Source organism: Mesoplodon densirostris, chromosome 12, assembly GCF_025265405.1.
Source record: "Mesoplodon densirostris isolate mMesDen1 chromosome 12, mMesDen1 primary haplotype, whole genome shotgun sequence".
NCBI classification, from domain to species: domain Eukaryota; kingdom Metazoa; phylum Chordata; class Mammalia; order Artiodactyla; family Ziphiidae; genus Mesoplodon; species Mesoplodon densirostris.
This window is the reverse complement of record NC_082672.1, coordinates 36,753,034-36,766,704: the sequence shown is the minus strand read 5'-3', so window position 1 is coordinate 36,766,704 and position 13,671 is coordinate 36,753,034. Positions and strand designations below refer to the sequence as shown.

General features: G+C 37.2%; 1 protein-coding gene across 2 annotated transcripts in view; it reads left to right on the top strand.

Moving 5' to 3' along the window:
• Positions 1-13,671, top strand: part of TRMT11 (tRNA methyltransferase 11 homolog) — a 63,757-nt gene that overhangs the window by 35,309 nt on the left and 14,777 nt on the right. For both annotated transcript variants that reach the window (XM_060114675.1, XM_060114676.1), the window contains 2 exons: positions 41-172; positions 8,492-8,612. In XM_060114675.1, the coding sequence (XP_059970658.1) occupies positions 41-172; positions 8,492-8,612 (253 nt within the window). The remainder of the gene's footprint in view (positions 1-40; positions 173-8,491; positions 8,613-13,671) is intronic.

The following is a 13,671-nucleotide window of genomic DNA, read 5'->3' as shown; positions in this document are numbered from 1 at the left end:
AGTTTTTCACTGATTTTGAAATTTCGTTTTCTTTGTCTAGTCCAGAAAGCCACGTTCCTGTTTCCTTGAGTTATCATCTGAGTGATATGTTTTTTGACCTGTTAAACTTTGCAGCTGAGACCCTCGTATTAGGTGGAAGACTAGTCTATTGGTTACCAGTGTACACACCAGAGTATGTAATATTAAATAATTTTACTTTTAATTATTTAAAATATTAAAAAATTTTACTTTTTCTTACGGTATTTGTATATCTAGCATACTTTTTTTCCCTGTCTCTAATCATATTCAGAGTAAATATCTTTGTGTTTAATGTGTATGATGGCCTTCATTTACCAACACGCTGCATAAAACAGGCCCCTTCTTCTTATTGATTGAATTGCTTTGAACTTTTTATTTTACATCAGGGGTTGGCAAACTACAGCCTGTGAGCCTGATATGGTTTTCAGCCTGTTTTTGTAAGGCACTTGTGCTAAGACTGGTTTTTACCTAGTTAAAGGGTTGTTAGAAAAGAAAAAAACAGCAAAGAAGAATATGTGTCAGAAACACATGTAGTCCACAAAGGCTAAAATATTTACTATCTGGCCTGTGAGAGCAAAAGTTTGTCCCTGTTGTATATCATACTTAGCCCGGGGCCTGTGTGTTCAATAGCTCTTTTGCCAGGCCATAAACTTAGATAAATTTTAACAACTTAGCTGAGCGATTCATCTATCTACTGCTAGTTAGCTTGAATATATATTGGCTCTTATGATCATTGTAAGTGCAGTAAAATCTTTTTTAAAAGCTAAGACCAAACAAACTAAGAGCTGTGCGTATATTTAAAGCCCTGATTATGTTCAACATTATTGGTTTGGGTTTTATTATTCAGTAATTATTAATTATAAACAGAGCTATGTACACCAACAATGAAAGACAAGATGTGTTGACAAAACAGGATCTTTAGATTTGAAAGGCAGTGTCAAGCTGAAAATTTGGCTATTTGTTCAATATGCTATAGATATCTTTTTTTAGAAATTATTTTAATTTCTATATTTATTATACATAATTGTACAAAAAGCATTTTAGACCAGTGTTATCTTGTTTGTCTTTTCATAATGGTGGATGCTATGGATCTTTTTCCTTCCATAGCAGTTGGAAGCTATGCTTCCATATTTTTTCCTTCCATGGCAGTTGGAAGCTATGCTTTTTTGTTGTTTCTTTTATAAATGTTTCATTGGGAGCTACCATGACCTAACTTTATTTTTTTATTATTATTATTTAAAAATAAATTTATTTATTTTTTGGCTGCATTGGGCCTTCGTTGCTGCACACGGGCGTCCTCTAGTTGAGGCGAGCGGGGGCTACTCTTGGTTGTGGTGCGCGGGCTTCTCATTGGGGTGGCTTCTCTTGTTGCAGAGCACGGGCTCTAGGCACACAGGCTTCAGTAGTTGTGTCTCACGGGCTCTAGAGCACAGGCTCAGTAGTTGTGGCACAGGGGCTTAGTTACTCCACGGCATGTGGGATCTTCCCGGACCAGGGCTCGAACCTGTGTCCCCTCCATCGGCAGGCGGATTCTTAACCACTGCACCATCAGGGAAGCCCTGACCTAACTTTAGTTTTGCATCTTGTTTATCAGCTAATAAGACTGGACACATTCATACCCATACCCCTTAACACAGGGCTTATGTTCTGTTAAGAAATTAATTACTTATTGATTTTGGAAATAAGAGAAATTAATTCCAAGGAGTGAAATGACTTGTCTAAAGTTAAAAGCTAGCTAGTTTATTGTTTTCGTTATTCCTAGTGCTGTTCACATAATTCAACATCTTGCCAAGATCTCAGGTGTCTGGTATGTGAAGTGATAGATGGTGTTTTATTAATATTTTCAGAGAAGAGCATATTTGTTTATTTTTATTCAAAAGTGGTTTCTGCCTTAGGCAAGCTGAACTCCAGCAGCAAACTAACTTGTCTTTTTGTTTTAATTCAAGTTTTCAGAGCTGGAATTTTTTTTTTTTTTTTTTTTTTTTTTTTTTGCGGTATGCGGGCCTCTCACTGTCGCGGCCTCCCCCGTTGCGGAGCACAGGCTCCGGACGCGCAGGCTCCGGACGCGCAGGCTCCGGACGCGCAGGCTCAGCGGCCATGGCTCACGGGCCCAGCCGCCCCGCGGCATATGGGATCCTCCCAGACCGGGGCACGAACCCGCATCCCCTGCATCGGCAGGCGGACTCTCAACCACTTGCGCCACCAGGGAGGCCCCAGAGCTGGAATTTTTAAAAATTTATTTGAAATAAATTTCAAATTTACAGAAAAGTTTCAAATGCAAAAAACGCCCATCTCTCCCCCATCCAAATTTTCCAGCTATTAACATACACCTCCTCTACCCCGCTTTCCTCACCCATTACATTAATCACATGCCCATTATCATGAATGTTTTTTGGAACTATTTGAGAAGTTGCAGATATGATGATGCCCCATCACCCCTGCATATTTCATTGCATTTCTCAGAAGCAAGAGCATTGTTGTCAAATCACCATCAACCCCTGAAGTCTGGAAATCAGCATTGATAGTGCTGCTGTCCAGATCATGGACCCCAGTCAGATATTACTAATTGCAGTCTATCTAGGAAACTGTACTGCATTGACCCATCATGTCATTCTCCTCCAGTCTGGAATATTTCCTCAATCTTTGCTTATCTTTTGTGTGCTTAACAGTTTTATAGAGTACAGGGCTTATATTGTGAAGGTTGACCCTTAACCTGGTCCATCTGATGTTTCTTCCTTGACCAGACTCAGGCAATGCTCTTGGTAGAAATACCACAAAAATGGTACTGTGCTTAGTGCCCTGCATTATGGGGCACACAGAACCAACCCCTACAGGAGGTCTTAAATTTGATCATCTGGTCATGTTGTTCTCTGTCAGGTTTCTCCGCTATGAGTTATCATGTTCTTCTCGATTAGTATTTCCCAGGGGAAGGTATCACAAGATTACACCAATATCTTGTTCTTCATCAGGTGACTACTCACAATGACAACTCTATTGTTGACAACCACCATAATGATGACTTTTCTATTCCATCATTCCTTCTGCATTTTAAGTTGGCTTTCTACTATAAGGATTAGTTTTCCCTTCCCTCCCATTAATTTATTAATTTATATTGGTATGGAGTCATAGATTCCTATATTATTCATTAGATTATAATTTATTACTATCATTATTTTGTTGTTCAAATTGTCCCAGATTTATGATCAGCAGGAGTCCCTCTGAGGTGGCTCCTCTGTCCTTTTGAAATATCCTCATTAGTTTTTGTGTGTTTCTTATATTCTGGCATTTCTGACTTTCCACTATTTTGTAGTTTATTATTTAATTATAATCGAAATTAAATGTGGTTATGAATATCTTCTGTAATTCTTTTATTTATTTCTTTTTTATAAAAAGTCAAACTGGAGGCACTTTCAACTATTTTAGTATTTCTGAAGACCTTAAAAAATGGCCACTGGATATTTCTTCAGTGACTTCTCTTTTAATAATTTTCAACAAGGGGAAATTTCCAAGTCCATATAACCAAAGGGATTTTTTAGAAGTAAGAAAGGGAAGCATGTTTTTGTCACTTTTTTTTTTTTTTTTTACCTTAGATGTTTTATCAAAGGACAAATTTCATCCAGGCTAGGACACACATGGAAAGACCCCTATGGCATTTACTTCGCTGACTTATTTGTCAGGTCTTCTGATGTTCATAACTAGACTTCTGTTGTGCTTTCTCCTCCCCTTAACTCAAAGTGATCTTATTAATGAACTTAGTTTGTCTTGAGTTTATATTAGGGAATGAACTGTTTTCACTTTTGCAGCAAACATAATCCAAAGTATTTACTCTTTTTAAAATAACGCAGTATTAGATGAACTTAAAACTAAAGTCATCTGCAAAAGTTTGAAATAATGGTCTTGCTTCTGAATTAAACAATTTAGAATTAGTTTGGTTATGTTATATTGCAAATACAGCTTTTTATTAGACTAGGAATAAAGAATTCATTTTAAAATTGTACCTTAGCACAGCTTAATTTGAAAACTTTTGTATTTTTGGTGTAGGCTTTTAGTCCTACTATTGAATTAATTTACTCAGCCAAATCCTGTTATATGATTGAAGTTTAAAAATAAGACTTGCACATTATAATCAAGTTAAGGTATTATTCATTAAACCCAGAACATTTTTATTTTTTTTAAACCCAAGACATTTTGAAAGGTATAAGACGATAAAAACAAAATACTACCTAACAGCTTAGTTATTTGTGAAGAATTGTCAGAACTGATGATTGAAAAAGGATTTTCTCACTATTTGTTAATTTAAATTGTGGTGAAGAAACTGCTACTCAACAAACTTCTGCTTCCTCTAGTCCAGATTCTCCCCACTCTAGTATATTGTATTTTTGGCTAGCATCAAGACATTCTGTATATGTTATGTCCTTCAACCTTTATTTATTCTGTACCCATTGCTTGATATACTGTTTCTTCTTTCCTCAGCCGTAAAATTCTAGTCATCTTTCAAGGCCTGGCTTAATTGTTACCACCTCTGTGACACTTTCTGAAAGCTTCTAAGCAGAATTCATCAATCCTTCATATGTGCTCTCCTAGTAGTTTACTTTTATAACTCATAGAGACTTACCACATAAAATTATTCTTGACTTTTGGTATTTGTGAGTTTATTATTCACAATTTCAGCTATTTGCAAATGACCCTGAAGATCTGTATAACATTCATTTGGGCAGGGCATACATTCAACTCGTGTATTTGATATTATAGGAGTTGCTAAGCTGTTGAGTGAGTGTAGCTTTTTGCCCAGGTTCCACATATCCCTATGTGTTGTTTTCTAATTGTCATTTATACACAGATAATGCTCTTGAAGTGATTAGAAGCTGTGTTTCTTTGTGAAGGATGTCCTTTACTAGAAATCCAACTGCTAGTGCTTGTGATAAAAATGATGACAAAGTGAAGAAGTCTAATAAAGTACTCCAAAGTAAGATTTTAATTGTGATGAAATGAATTTTGTGGTGGCTCAGAGCCACACAAAACAGAGCAGAACATGTTGTTTTTCATCTTTCATACAGGAAACAGAGAAAAGTGATTCTTTAAATTGTTTTCAGTAAGTGCTCCAATCAGCACAAAATCCATTTCTCAAATGGGAATGAAACTCTAATGACATTTGGAAATAGTTAGCTTGAATCATGAAGATTCGCAGGAAAATACATGGCTGTCAAAATTGATTGATGGAAAAGCTAGGGACCTGTACACTTTTTTTTTTTTTTGCTTTTTTAAAAAAGGTTGAAATATAATTTGTATACCATGAAAGTCACCCTTTTAAAGTGTACAACTCCATGGTTTTTAGTATAACCTCAAAGTTATGCAACCATCACCACTGTCTAATTCTAGAACTTTTTTAAAAAATAAATTTATTTTATTTATTTATTTTTGGCTGCGTTGGGTCTTCATTGCTGCTCATGGGCTTTCTCTAGTTGCAACGAGTGGGGGCTACTCTTCGTTGCGGTGCGTGGGCTTCTTTGTTGCAGAGCATGGGCTCTAGGCGTGCAGGCTTCAGTAGTTGTGGTGTGCAGGCTCAGTAGTTGTGGCTCGTGGGCTCTAGAGCACAGGCTCAGTAATTGTGGTGCACGGGCTTAGTTGCTCCGTGGCATGTGGGATCTTCCCGGACTAGGGCTTGAACCTGTGTCCCCTGCATTGGCAGGTGGATTTGTAACCACTGCACCATCAGGGAAGCCCTCTAGAACATTTTTATAATCCCAAAAAGAAACCCTGTATGCATAAGCAGTCACTACTGCTCTTGTCCCTAGCAACCACTTATCTATCTCTGTGGATTTACCTATTCTGGCTGATTTAGATTTTAAATAAATGCTTAGATTATAGGGGAATAGTACTAAAAACAGGGAATTAAGATAAGATACCATACTATCATAATAGTCTAGGCATAGTACAGATTTATAGCTTCTACGTAACAGATTTCAAATAGTCCATTAGTATGAAATATGTTAGTAAATAATTTTTAACTGCTCTTTTTTATTTTTAGTGTGATATTTTGGGAGTACACTGTTAAATTGATTGGCTCATTCATATAATAGAGTAGTGGTTAAAAACAAGTTTGTTCATGATAATGATGACCTAAATGATGTCCTTTCATGCTAAAACTCAAAGATCAAGTCAAAAAATAATCTAGAACATGTAAATGTTTTTCTGCTGTTAAGCCAAATGCCAATGACTTAGTTTCACCAGTTTAGCATTATTCATGTCATAAATGTTAATTAAAATTGTATTAGTTTTGTACTTTGATTTAATTTATAAATTTGTTTTGGGTTTTATAGTTACATAAATTATATAAGCATGAGGAATTTATGTTTGTATACATTTAAGAAACATTTTAATAAAAATACCTTGTCCAACTAGAGAAAGCCCTCACACAGAAACGAAGACCCAACACAGCCAAAAGTAAATAAATTAATTTAAAAAAATATTCTGGGCTTCCCTGGTGGCGCAGTGGTTGAGAGTCCGCCTGCCGATGCAGGGGACATGGGTTCGTGCCCCGGTCCGGGAAGATCCCACATGCCGCAGAGCGGCTGGGCCCGTGAGCCATGGCTGCTGAGCCTGCGCGTCCGGAGCCTGTGCTCCGCAACAGGAGAGGCCACAACAGTGAGAGGCCCGTGTACTGCAAAAAAACCAAAAAACCAAAAAAAACCTTGTCAATAAAAGGTATATAAATAAAATTTAATAAAAATACCTTTTCCTTTGCCAAGAAATAAGACTTTTTTTCTTTAAAAAAGGGTACATTACTAAATTTGACAATTTCAGACATTTCTAAACCCTGATGTTTGCAAGCCTAAGGTCAAAACTATATCTTCGGGCCTCCCTGGTGGCGCAAGTGGTTAAGAGTCCGCCTGCCGATGCAGGGGATACGGGTTCGTGCCCCGGTCTGGGAGGATCCCATATGCCGCGGAGCGGCTGGGCCCGTGAGCCATGGCCGCTGGGCCTGCGCATCCGGAGCCTGTGCTCCGCAACGGGAGAGGCCACAACAGTGAGAGGCCCATATACCGCAAAAAGGAAAAAAAAATAAAATAAAAAAAACTATATCTTCTCTTTGTTACCATTACTTAAGCCTGTCAACTATGGTGTAGAATGTATTCTTTCATATCATAAATGCTTTGTGTGAAGACTGCAAATTTGACATCAACTTAATGTTATAGGAGCTCAACATTTCTGACTGTATAGTGAGCATTAGAGAATTATTAGGTGAGATGAAATCTGAAATGGCCATTATTTGTTGGAAAGCCCTAAGGAGGGAGGCAGAGAATGACTTCAAGAGAATTCCTTCCACTGATAATGAAGTGAAGTGCATTATGAATGTTGCTTGGTAAGTGGGTGATGAAAGTTTTGAGCATGTGGTCAAGGTAATGAGGGAGAGCTTGTTGAAGGTCACAGGGACCTAGAGAAATCAGTGAACGGGTGGTGGGGAAGACAGTGTTGATGCATTAGAATTGGCTGGTCAGATGGTGGTCCTTTACAGGAAGCGCTGATCAGCACCTTTCCCATTTTGGATCAGAGCTTTAAGATTTCCCATATAAGAAATGTTTGCAGGCTATTTATCTAGAAACATACGAAGGTTTGCAAAGGAAAAATAAAAGCTGGCAATCCCAGTGTTCTTAAAGGTGGCCCTACCTAGTGAGCCCTCTCCTGCTGTTCTTCTGAGTTCTGCTCCATAACTGTTCCCCCCACATTTGTTACCTGTTTCTACTACCAAGATTAGTGCCAACAACCTATCAGACATGAAGTTCTGAACTACTGCACCCTGACTGTCCTGCTTTCTAGGTGTCGTCATCTTCATTCACTAAGTATATGTGCTGTACAGCAGCAAGCACCACTGCTCTTTATCATAACTTTGGTTTTATTTCATGGCAGAGGATTGATGTTATCTGTAGTGTTTAGTGGTAGTTTATCTGAATAATCTTATATAAAACAAGGTTAATAGAGGTCTCAAGATGTCATAAAAAGTTTTGCAGGGACATTTCATTTTAAAGGGGTATATGCTGTAGTGGACTTTACTCTGGGAATTTATAAACATCCCCAGTTGAATCAGTCCCTCATGAATGTTAGGGGGTTGTTGTGGAATGTATTTCTGTCTGTCTTATGTGCTCTTGTGGGATCCTTTAGGGTAGAATTGTCATCTTGTATTTTTGTGGTTTAAATGCTTGGCATTCTTCAATAAAACATACCTGTGTTCTCTCTCATCCTCATTATACAGGTAAAAAAATTAAACTACTTTCTTTGGATGTGGTTATGTTAAATACTTTGCTTTTTATAAATGCAGATTGTTTATGGATTATATGGACAATTAGTGTATGTGAAATAAAATGGTATAGCATGTAGTGGGAGCACGTCCCATACCACACTGGATAACCCCCATGATGATCCTTTGCGTGGTGCACATGTGAGTGTCCCTAACAGTCAGCTGCTCTTTCTTCAGATACACTGAAGAGATGGTACCCTGGCACCCTTGCTTGAAACTCATCAGCAACTGTGAGCAGAAGCTTTCCGGTCGCACATCAAGGCGCTTGATAACGATGGAAAAGGTGAAGGGATTTGAGGTAAGTTATCCTAGTGTTTTTCAGATAAATTATGGAAGAATTAGAAGTAGATTTTTCTAGTTTTCCTCTAATGAAGTTTGGAAATGTTAGTCCTTGATTTTTTAAAAAATTATTGACGGGTTCAGGAAGAGGTAGAAGTTGAACAGGTTTGTGGCCTTTGGTGGAGTTCAGAGGGTAGGAATAGAGTATAGAAGTTGAAGACTAGAAATAAAAGTTGACCTTTACTTTTCAGGCTTATTTGACATCCTTGGGCTAACTCAGTTATAAAACAGAGCACTCTTAATTGAACAACCATTGTCTAATTAGCAATGTACCAGTTACCGTTTCTCTCCAAAAGCAGAACCTACTTGATTGCAGACTACACTGAAGAGAAAATGTCACTTTATAGAAAGGAGAAAGTAATTTGCCCCCCTCTGTTAGGGTCCGACACGTGTTTTCTCTCTCTCTTTTTCTTTCTTTCTCCCCCACACATAATTCATTTAAGCTTGAGAAGAAAGAACAAAACATCTGTTACTTCATATCCAGATCAGAATTGATATAATACCTCATAATGGAGCTTAATTAAATCTATAGAATGCTCCTTGGGCTGTACTTATCTTGATTGACAACCAAAGCTCTTCCATATTCACTAGAAATTTGAGTAAGCCTCATCTTTGTTTTAGATTTGTAGGGTAAGCGGAAAAGAACAGGGTGTTACTGCCTGAGGATTTTGTCTTACTCATCCTTACTCTGCATTTGATTTTTTTCATCTATTTCACAGCTTATGGGTTCTTTCACAATAATAAAACTAATGTTTGTACAGTCCCTTTTGCATATATTATTTTACATATTTCTTGTTTTTGTCCTTTTAATTTCCATTTCCTGTCTGTCTCTAATTTAGACCCTTATTACCATATACCTGGTTTATGCTGATAATCTCCTAAATTACCTTTCTCCTTCCATTTTTCACACCTCTAGTTCTTACATGTTAAATAAATCTTCCTAAAACGCTGCATTCATTAAGTCATTTCTTGATGCAAAAATTTTCATGACTCATTTTTATAACAGAGTAAGGTTCAGAATCTTCAATGTGGCAAAATTTCCTCAATAATTGGGCTCCGGTATCAGGGCATTTCTGAAGGCTAAGTTACGTGTATATATACATATACGTATGTGTGTGTGTTGGGGGGGTGTATAAAGTGATTGGTGTCCACTCTTACGTATATGTGTATGTATGTATTTGTGTACACACATACATACATATGTAAAGGTATATGTGATATAATTAAAATGAATGTCTGATAGTCATTTTAAACAAATACTAGAAGTTTATATGCAAATAATTCTTGGAGTGGCATCTTGTACTCAGTATACTTATGTCATAATTATTCAGCATGTTCTTAAAACTTTTAGATTTACATTTAAAGAAGAAATATATTAAACAGTTATTTTACTTTATAGTACACCTTGCTTTTCTTCAAATTATATTCCTTCACTTTGCTGCTCACATTTTATACCAGACAGGTCACTTAATGTTTTTTGGAAGTCAAATCTCATTCCAAGGATGACAGTTTACCATTAAGCGTTTAAAACATAAGCAGTTTTCAGAAATTCCAAAAGAGGAGTTTTCAAATTGTTTGACACAGTGACACAACCTTTCAAAGCGATCATTTTAAATGGCCGCCATTTATTTGGATATGCAATAAGCCCTCCCTATCCGAGGGTTTCACATCCACAGATTCAGCCAAACTGCACATCCTAAATGTGGCACACGATCCACAGTTGGTTGAAACTGATCATGCAGAACCCGTGGATGCTGAGACCCGACTCTCAGACTTGAGCATCTGCCAATTTTGGTATCCACAGTGGGCCCTGGAACCAATCTCCTGTGGATGCCAAGGGAGGGCTGTACCATAGAAGCCCTCTTAACTAACCTCATTTCAAACTCAGTTGATTAACCAGTACTGGCTATTCCTGCTCTAAAACACAATGCATGATGCCTAGAATAGGTCAGATACTTGGAGCTAGTGAGTTACTTGGTCTCTACTGTATCTGTACACTTCTGTACTTACAGATGAATTGTCTATTGTGAGTCACTTGTGTTTTTCCTATGAGCTGTTTATGCCAGTTATATTTGCTATGGCATTTATATAATCTAATTAAATACTAGTTAGACCAGTGAAATATGAATGGAAAAATAAAGTTGTCATTTCTGTAGAAACAAATAAGAATGCTTTAGAAAGATAGGACAAAGTGAATTGCTGAAAAATTTAGAGTCTTGTATTGGAAATGGTTGAGATAACTATAACAGGTTGGAAAAAGGTTACTGCAGTCCAGGTTTCTGTACTGAGGTTGCTTTGTAAGAGTCTAAGTTCTTGCTTCATTTTACAGAAGCCAAAACTGGACATCTTTGCAGGTCTTAATTCTGTATCAAAAGATTGATAACGTGACATGTGGAATCTTAGTTCACTGACCAGGGATTGAACCCACGCCCCCTGCAGTGGAAGCGTAGTCTTAACCACTGGACCACCAGGGAAGTCCATGAATATACAGATTTTTAAGTTGAAATAAGATGTTTAATATATTAACAAAGCATTTTAATTTTTTCCTGCTTTTACTGACTTTTTAAATTAACTGTAGTCTACTCAGCCTGCCATAACAGAATACTGCAGACGGAGTGGCTTAAATAAAAGAACTTGATTTTCTCACAGTTCTGGAGGCTGGAAGTCCAAAGCCAGCAGGTTTGGTTTCTGATGAGACCTCTCTTCCTAGCTTGTAGACAGCCGCCTTCTCTTTGTGTCCTCTGTACATACACACTGCTGATGTTTCTTCCTCTTATGAGGACATCGGTGCTATTGGATTGCCACCCCACAGTGATGGCCTCATTTAACTTCATTCACCTCCTTTAAGGCCCTATGTCCAAGTACAGAAATATTGGGGGGTTAGGACTTCAACATACGAATTTTGAGGCACACAATTCAGTCCATAACACTGATTATCAGTATCTGTCACATTGAATAAAAGCCTTCTGTTGTATGTTAGAGTATGCGTTTTTCATACTCTCCCAGTCACTTCTCATGTCTTTTATATTTTGAGGGAAGTAGTAAGACATTTGATAATTCAGATAGTAACATTACAGCTCTTAGAAATCACAGCACTTAATGTACTTACTTGAGGTAGTAATAATAATAAGTAACATTTATGTGCCAGCCACATGAGTAATACATATAAAAAACAAATATTACCTATAGATTTTGTAGTTTTAGTCTTGAAATGAGAAAGTAAAGTGAGTGACATTAGCATTCTTAATGAGGTATAATGGACATATTTCTCATCTGTACACCATGGTTCAGTGTTTGTATGCATTAGGAAATGATCACCACAGTAAGTCTAGTTAACATCCATCACCATACATAGTTACAAATTTTTTTTCTCATGATGAGGACTTTCAAGATCTACTCTCTTAGCAACTTTCAGATACGCAATGCACTATTATTAACTAGTTACCATGCTGTACATTACATCCTCATGGCTTATTTATTTTATAGTTGGAAGTTTGTACTTTTTGACCCCCCTCCACTGTCTCCCACCTCTAACCCCCTGACAACTTATCAATCTGTTCTCTGTCTTAATAAGCTTCGTTTTTTGTTTTGTTTTTTAGAATCTACATATAAGTGAGATCATATGGTGTTTGTCTTTTTCTGTCTTATTTCACTTTGCTTAATGTCCTCAGGGTCCATCCATGTTGTTGCAAATGGAAAGATTTCATTCTTTTTTTATCGCTGAGGAGTATTCTATTATACATATCACGTCTGCATTATCCATTCATCCATCGATGAACATACAACTTGCTCCCATATCTCGGCTGTTGTAAATAATGCTGCACTGAATGTGGGGGTGTATGTATCTTTTCAGATTAGGGTTTTCGTTCTCATAAGGTAAATGCCCAGAAGTGGAATTGCTGGGTCATATGTTCTGTTTTTAATTCGAGGGGTTTTCATATTGTTTTCCATTGTGGCTGCACCAATTTACCTTTCTTCCAAAAATGCACACAGGTTCCCTTTCCTTTTTATCCTCACAAACATTTGTTATTTCCTTTGGATAACAGCCATTTTAATAGGTGTGAGATGATCTCTCATTGTGGTTTTGATTTGCATTTCCGAGATTAGTGATGTTGAGCATCTTTTCAAGTGCCTGTTGACCATCTGTATGTTGTCTTTGGAACAATGTCTATTCAGATCCTCTGCCCATTTTTTTATTTTAATTTTTTGCTTTTGAGTTATATGAGTTCTTTGTATATTTTGGATGCTAACCCTTATCAGATACATGATTTGCAAATGTTTTTTCCCATTTGGTAGGTTACCTTTTCATTTTGTTGATGATTTTCTTTGCTGTGCAGAAACCTTTTAGTTTGATGTAGTCTCACTTGTTTGTTTTTGCTTTTGTTGTCTTATTTTTAAAGTCATATCCAAAAGATCATCACCAAAATCGATGTCAAGAAACCAGTTGTGTTTTCTTCAAGTCTCTAATCCATTTTAGTTAATTTTTGTGTATGATGGAAGAGGATAGAGTTTCATTCTTTTGCATGTGGCTGTCCAGTCTTCCCAGCACTCTTTATTGAAGAGACTGTCCTTTCCCCATTGTATATTCTTGGCTCTTTTGTCATACATTAATTAATTGAACATAAAAGTGTGGAGTTACTTCTGGGTTCTCTATTCTCTTCCATTGATCTATGTGTCTGTTTTTATGCTAAAACCATACTGCTGTAATTGATACAGCTTTGTAATATAGTTTGAAATCAAGGAGCATAATACCTCCAGCTTTGTTCTTCTTTCTCAAGATTGCTTCAGCTATTTGGGCTTTTTTGCAGTTCCATACAATTTTTTATCATAAATGGATGTTGAATTTTGTCAAATGCTTTCTCTGCATCTATTGAGATGATCATATAATTTTATTCTTCCTTTTTTTTTTTTTTTTTTTTTGCGGTACACGGGCCTCTCACTGTTGTGGCCTGTCCCGTTGCAGAGCACAGGCTCCGCGGCCACGGCTCACGGGCCTAGCCGCTGTGCAGCATGTGGGA